This window comes from Crocodylus porosus, unplaced genomic scaffold (genome assembly GCF_001723895.1).
Source record: "Crocodylus porosus isolate Cpor-Errol unplaced genomic scaffold, CroPor_comp1, whole genome shotgun sequence".
In the NCBI taxonomy this organism is placed as follows: Eukaryota; Metazoa; Chordata; order Crocodylia; family Crocodylidae; genus Crocodylus; species Crocodylus porosus.
The window spans coordinates 40,353,924-40,360,247 of record NW_017728912.1 but is presented as its reverse complement, the minus strand read 5'-3'; the positions used below and the strand labels follow the sequence as shown (position 1 = coordinate 40,360,247).

Below are 6,324 nucleotides of genomic sequence, written 5' to 3'. Positions count from 1 at the left end.
CCAGGGAGCTCGCTGGGGGGCCCCCTCACGTTCCTGTGGGACATTTCATCTGCCCCAACATCGCAGCATTCACAAGCCACCTGGTACCTCGAGGTATGTAGAAAAAACATTTAAAGCTGTGTCTGTCTGAATCTCTCCAAATCAAATCAGAGGGTTCCGATTCAAGTTGGAGAGATTAAAGGGTCTCCTGATCTGATTTGTAAATTCAGCCACCAAATTGGGCTGAATCTCTACCAAATCAAATCAGGGACTGAAGCTTTGCACAGCCCTAATCTTCTGTAACTTCTGTCTACACTGCCACCCAGCCTTGAGCTGCTTTCAGAATGGGAGGGTATAAAGAGAATGGAGGGAGTTCATTCTGGGTTTTTTTTCAGCCCTCATTGAAGGGTGGGGTGGGTGTATTGGAGCTCCCCCAAGGTGCAGGGCTGCAATTCACATTCACCCATCCTACCCTCCAGTGCTAGCTGGGGAACCCCTAGAATGAGCTCTCTCCCCTCCCTTTCCCCACTCCCACTCTGTAACAGGGTCAGGCTGGGAGACAGGAGTGGCTGTTGCTAGGGAAAACCAGCCATAGGCTGGTAGCCAACAGCTAGATTCCCCTCCCCCCCCAGAACCAACAGTCGACTTCTATTTAGTCTGGGGGGGTTGTTGAAACCCAGAATGATTTCTGCAAAGCATTCTCATTTACAGCAGGGAGCTGCACTTCTGTCTGTACCCATAGAAGTCTTTTAAAGAAAGGTGATGTGGTGACTTTTGAAAGATATCTCAGATATCTCTTTTTGTACAAGCAAGAAAACATGATAGAAATCATAAGTAAGATTTTTTGAAAATTAAACAAGTGAGTGATGAGGGCTGGGATCATGGGTAGAACAGAAGCAGAAGATGACATTTTGGGAACATATGAGATAAGAATCATCTCACCTTTACCAAGTTCCTGATTCTGTCTGTAAGTCCTGTGTTAGGTACTTTCAATGACTTTTCTTTCCTCTTTTTTTCTCAGCTTCACCTATCAGGAAGGGATATTTACAGTAATGTCTAAGGATGTAAAGTGTTATCCTACTATGTAATATACATTTGCTGGGATCCTTTAAATCTGGAATGCTGCATTGTATCATGTCATTCATTTAGAGCAGTGATTCTCAACCAGAGTGCCTTGAGATCCTTTCAGGGGTGCAACACAGTGTTAGTACTCTCAGGTGTACAAACATGATTCACATGATGATAAACTCCAAGATTTCAAATAGGAAACTGTAGTGTTAAAATCATCATCTTTCTGGGTTCTTTGCAACAGAAAAATTGCTCTTATTTTTCTGTAGTCAAAAACAAGTGAAAACTAAGAACAGACATTTTCCAAGATGTGTTTGAAGTCTGTCAAGGGGTGCCATGAGTCCAAAAAGTTTGAGAGTCACTGATTCAGTATGAGAGATGAGAGGATTTACTTAGATATAAATGACACAGAAAGGAAGTTTAAAAATAATTGCATGTGAAGAAGTATTATGCGCTGTCTTTTCAAGTGGCGGATGATGTCATTTTGGGTGAATGAAATCAATCATAATGCAGATTTATATATTCTTTTATCCTTTTATTACCTTTTTTCTGCTTTAACAGGAATACTATGACAAAGGAGATTATGTTATTCGTGAGGGAGAGGAAGGAAGTACCTTCTTTATATTAGCCAAAGGAAAGGTAATATATAAAGAAATTGAATCTTAAATTGCAGAATACAAATGTGTTTTCCAAACAGATCCTGTTGGGTGAAATCAGTATATTTTATCTAGGATGCTGTTAAGTCCTTTGGAGTCCGTTGCTTATTATAATTGCTCATGGGTGAGAAACCTGACTGTTATTTAAAATACAGCCCCTGTACACTGGGTTATGTAACTTGTGCCAGTTTTAAGTCCTTTTAAATAGTCAGATGCCATGTACAGGTATTATGTTTCTACCAGGAAAGTTGCAGCTCTCCTGGTAGAAACTAGGAGTATGCAGGTATTCATTCAATTTCTCCTGAAGGAAATATGCCATTTTTGGGAGAAAAATTGACAGCTGGAAGATCTCTCCTGAGAGAGAGTTTCTGCGGAATGAATGTGCTTGACTCCGGGGCAGAACCAGAGGGTGTGCAGTCACGTGGTGCACCGCTCTTTTGGATTGGACCACACAATAAGAACCTTCAGGGAATTTTAAAGCTCCATAAGCAGTTGAAACCACTGTCTCCTTTCCTCTTCCTACTCAAAGTCATGGGGGCTGGGCTCATCTAAGAATGGGAACAAGAGCAGCAGGGATGACCAGGGGATTCCCCTTCCCATGCTGTGACTGTTCGGTGTTGGAGAAATTATTCTCCAGCCACATTGTTGCCACTATCCCTTCCCTAGTTGAGCCCAGTCTCTGCTTAGCCCGGCTGGCTCTGGAGCATCCCAATTCCCAAACAATAGAGAAATCAGGCAGGAGTGGGGTAGGGGGAAGAGGAGGGGAAGGGGCAGCCTCTGAGTAGGGGGGATTTTCATCTGCTTTTGGGACTTAAAAAGTCCCCAGAGGCTCCTGAAGCACAGGCTGCTGCCTTGGTTAGGGAGTGGGGAAAAGTGGCAGGGAGGAGTGGGCTGGGAGCATGGGGTGCATCTACTCTTGCAGTGCTGATTGCTGCTCATTACCCTCCTTTACAAAACCCTGTATCTGTCCCTGGCTTGACTCTTCTGTGATCATAGAAAATTAGGGGTGGCAGGGACCTCAGGAGGTCATCTATTCCAATCCCCCTACTCAGAGCAGGACCATCCCCAGCTAGATCAACTGATCAGGAGAACTTGAGCAGCAGCTTCCCCTGTGCCTTCCCCAGACTGGGGGGACTCCCTGCAGCTCGACTCCTCCTGATCACAGGGGAGTTGAGCTACTGCTTCCCTCAGACACCAGGGACACAGTAGTCTGAAGAAGGTGCAGAGCACTACTCTGCTGCTCCCTGTTTGTTCCATAGACTGGGAACTTTCCAGTTTGGTGCTCTGCACCCTTTTCCAAATCCAGAGACTTTTTGAGCAGGTTTCCTATCTGGGAGAGGCATGGCAGAGCCACTCCCTGCCACCACTCCCCCCTCCAGGAAATGGGGGAGTGTGGACTGTACTGCTTCCCTTCCAAGAGAGATTTCTAGCCATGGAAAATTCTCAGATTTATCAGAAATGTCCACTGCCTAGAAATGTATGCCTCTTCGTACTCAGAATGGTGCCATGTTACTTTAGTTTAAATAAGCCCATTATGACTTTTTGGTCTTCCAGAAAATTAGAACATAAATACAACTCTGGAAAAAACTCAGTTTGTGAAATAACTAAGAAGCAGTGGCCTATTTGGTACCTGGATCTATAAGCTACCAGCCTATTATATTACTCAATCAGTGTCAGTTTCCTTTTAGTTTTTACCCCAAAGAATAAATCAGTACCCATTATCCATTAACTATTAGATTGGCATGAGACCTTAAAGAACCAATGTGGGAGAAAAATATTGTAAAGGTAGCTTTTATGTCTCTAAAAGATTGTTTTTATCTGGGGGTATTACCAAAAAACCTTGCTTCTGTCATATTTCCTGGAGCATCACAGCTACAGCAGCCCTAAAAGCTAAATGTTCATTTCTAGAAGCTTTTAAATAGAAGTATAAAACACCTCATGGAAATTAAAATTAGAGCATTAATATTATTTAGGTAATAAGATACTTTTTTCCCCACAGCCCTGCCCCCACCATTAAAATCTAAGCTTTTTTAGTATTATGCTTATTTGAAAATTTTGCTGAAGCATTGTAAAGACTCAGAAGTCTATGAAGAATACAGAGCAGGGTAAGGGAAGTTGGGCAGCTTTGTGTCTTCTTTACCCACATGAAAACATGACTTACTGTGGAATTTTTGTTCCTACCTCTCCCAGGTTAGAGTTACCCAAAGTACTGATGGTCATGCCCAACCCCAGTTGATTAAAACATTGCAAAAGGGGGATTACTTTGGTGAAAAGGCTCTGATCAGGTTGGTTCACAATGTTTAATTCATGCTCTTTGGTTTGTTTCTTTAGGCACTTAAATATGCTATTGATTTGACCTCTTATGATCATCTTTGTTTTGACTGTAAAGTTATGTTTGAAAAAAGGCAATGTGTGAATATGCTATTATACCAATACATTTTTGCATAGCCAGTTTTAAGACAAGCTGCCATGTGCTCTTGGCTCCATATGAAAAAAAAGTCAGTGACCACACTGTTCGTAGGTCCAAATAGGTCCTAAAGTCTTAATAAAAACTAAATGAAACTCGCAAAACCTTTTTGATTAAATTTTTACTGCAAAAGTATTTCTTTAAATACCGAATTTTTAGTTATCCTTTGATGAAATACTTTAATAGAGTCAAAACTTCTCCCCCTCAAAAAGGCTACATAAAGCTGTCCACGTGTAAACACAGGCTTAGGAATATATATTTATATTTTGTCAGAAGTCTGACCTTGTGAGTTGTTTTTAGTCATAGAATAAGCGGGTCCTTGTACACGTGACTAAGGGCTCTTGTACACAGGAGGAAAGTGCCCCTTTTAGTAGCTTAATTGCCCTTTTTAATGAATTAATTGCATAACAGTGTAGATGTTTGGTGGCATGGTATGATTAAATTTTGTAACAGTGTACCCATTCATTAGTGTATTTAGTTTTAAATGACTTTTTATATAGCAAACTAAAATGCATCCCATGTATTTTTGTTTGCTATGTAACAAATTACAGCAATATTTCTCATGTGACAAGGGCCCTATCTGGAGAAGGCAGTGGGGATAGCTCATGGGGTGCTGGAAGCCTGGGTGTGCTTAGGGAAGTTTGGGCTTGGCAGGCTTCTGGTGCCCCATGCACCATCCCCACCACCCTCTCCATCTGCCAGCATATCCACCCACCCTCCTGCCACCTTCCCAGGGAAGTGGTGGGGATGGTACACAGGATCCTGGCAACCCTCCAAGCCCAAATTTACCTGTGCACACCCAGGCTTCCAGTGACCCATGCACCGCTGGATCCAGTGGGTGCTGCCTCAGAGCTGGAGCAGCACCCATGCAGCTAGCGCGCAGCCCCAGGGGACTTTGTCACCATGGAGGGAAGCACTGGGACCCCTGCAGTTCACAGGCTATGTATCCCAGTGGCATTTCATGTAGAGAGGTTCTACCAAGTTGGGCGGGGGGAGTGGCAAGAGACCTAATTAGGCTTACATATAGTAGAAAACTTTCCCATGTTACTAAACAAAGCTGCTGTTCCCATGCAAATGACCGTGTAACAAGAAATAAGCACAGAACAGTAAAGAAAATGCGTGATCTGCAGGGATCTGGGTTTTCTGTTTCCCATGGAAAAACAGAAAGATGTGGATTTCCCTCTTTACCCAAGAAAAGCATGGACTTTTCATTTTAAGAGAAATGCATGGTCTTTGCACTTTTTTAAAGAGCTCTCTGCAGGCTGGCAAGAGTTCTAGCTTGCAAGAGACGGGGGAGTGGGAGGAGGGCAGTCAGGCAAGGGGTGTCATGTGCACATATAGACACCAGGCAGCCTGGAGAGCAGCTCCTGCAAGTAAGGAGTGGAGCGGGGGATTGAGGCCCCCATAGGGAAGGAGTTAGGCAGGGCTGGGGCTTCTGCCTAGTTGAGCAGTGTGTGGGACTTGGAGCCCAGGACTAGAATGTATGGCCACCAGGCTTCAGCAGGGAGCAGGATGGGGCTGCAGGCAGCGCGTCTAGGGGGACAGGGGAGCAGGCTCCCCACTGCTGCCTGCACTCCTGGAGGGGAAAGGGGAGGGTAAAGAGGGAAATCCACATTTTTCTGTTTTTTCATGGGAAACAGAAAACCCAGATCTGTGCATGGGGTGGGGGCAGGTATGGGCTGCCTGATGCAGGCTTGGGGCCAACCACCCTGCTGACCCTGTTATTTAATTGTCAATTGCTCAAATCATGACCGAGACTTTATAAAGGGGGATAAGGCAAGGTGCCGCGTTTATTGATCACATGAGTTAGACATAGAGGTTTGGGCACGCCATTCATACAAACGCACACAAATCATCATATACATTATTACACACACATACACAAAACAACCATTTCTTCCACACATATACCAGATATAGTTACCAGCAATAATTGCTCAATATCAGCCCAGGGCTTGTTGAGTAGCTGATGATAATTTGAAGATAGCAGGTTTGAAGATAATAGCTGGAGCGGGGTGAACAGTACATCTGTGCTCTGATGAAACGGCAGTAGAGAAAGAGACTCACCCAACTTGACATTTTTAAAGTTTTCTTTTATAGGGATTGGCATTCTTTGTTTTAGTGCTTTGGGGTTTTTCCATACCCTGCTTCTGT

General features: G+C 43.8%; 1 protein-coding gene across 1 annotated transcript in view; it reads left to right on the top strand.

Annotated features, from left to right (window-relative positions):
- The window catches only part of PRKG2 (protein kinase, cGMP-dependent, type II), a 69,540-nt gene that overhangs the window by 28,493 nt on the left and 34,723 nt on the right, over nucleotides 1–6,324 (top strand). The window contains exons 7-8 of the mRNA XM_019534312.1: nucleotides 1,609–1,686; nucleotides 3,894–3,988. Of these exons, the coding sequence (XP_019389857.1) occupies nucleotides 1,609–1,686; nucleotides 3,894–3,988 (173 nt within the window). The remainder of the gene's footprint in view (nucleotides 1–1,608; nucleotides 1,687–3,893; nucleotides 3,989–6,324) is intronic.